Below are 265 nucleotides of genomic sequence, written 5' to 3' on the forward strand. Positions count from 1 at the left end.
TGAGCTGGTGCAGCAGGCGGTCGGCCAGCAGCGAGCGGTACTCGTTGATGAACAGGTCCTTGCTGCCGTAGATGCTGACCAGCAGGCTGATGATGTCCGAGGAGCGCCGCTTGGAGCTGGACTTCCCTGCAGATGCGGGAGGGTCACTGCTGGCACCTCAGGGACGACAGGCCGCCCGCTGAGCCGGTGAGGCAGGACGGGCGCCAGGCTGGGAGGCCGCTGACCTCTGACCCCTCAAGCCTCAGGGCCATGCGGCAACAACCTG

General features: G+C 66.8%; 1 protein-coding gene across 1 annotated transcript in view; it reads right to left on the reverse strand.

Moving 5' to 3' along the window:
• ANAPC2 (anaphase promoting complex subunit 2) overlaps window positions 1-265 on the reverse strand; it is a gene marked incomplete at its 5' end in the record, with an annotated part of 29,585 nt that overhangs the window by 5,884 nt on the left and 23,436 nt on the right. Inside the window, one exon of the mRNA XM_014529684.1 lies at window positions 6-156. Within this exon, the coding sequence (XP_014385170.1) occupies window positions 6-156 (151 nt within the window). The remainder of the gene's footprint in view (window positions 1-5; window positions 157-265) is intronic.

The sequence above is a fragment of the Myotis brandtii genome, unplaced genomic scaffold (genome assembly GCF_000412655.1).
Source record: "Myotis brandtii unplaced genomic scaffold, ASM41265v1 scaffold691, whole genome shotgun sequence".
In the NCBI taxonomy this organism is placed as follows: Eukaryota; Metazoa; Chordata; class Mammalia; order Chiroptera; family Vespertilionidae; genus Myotis; species Myotis brandtii.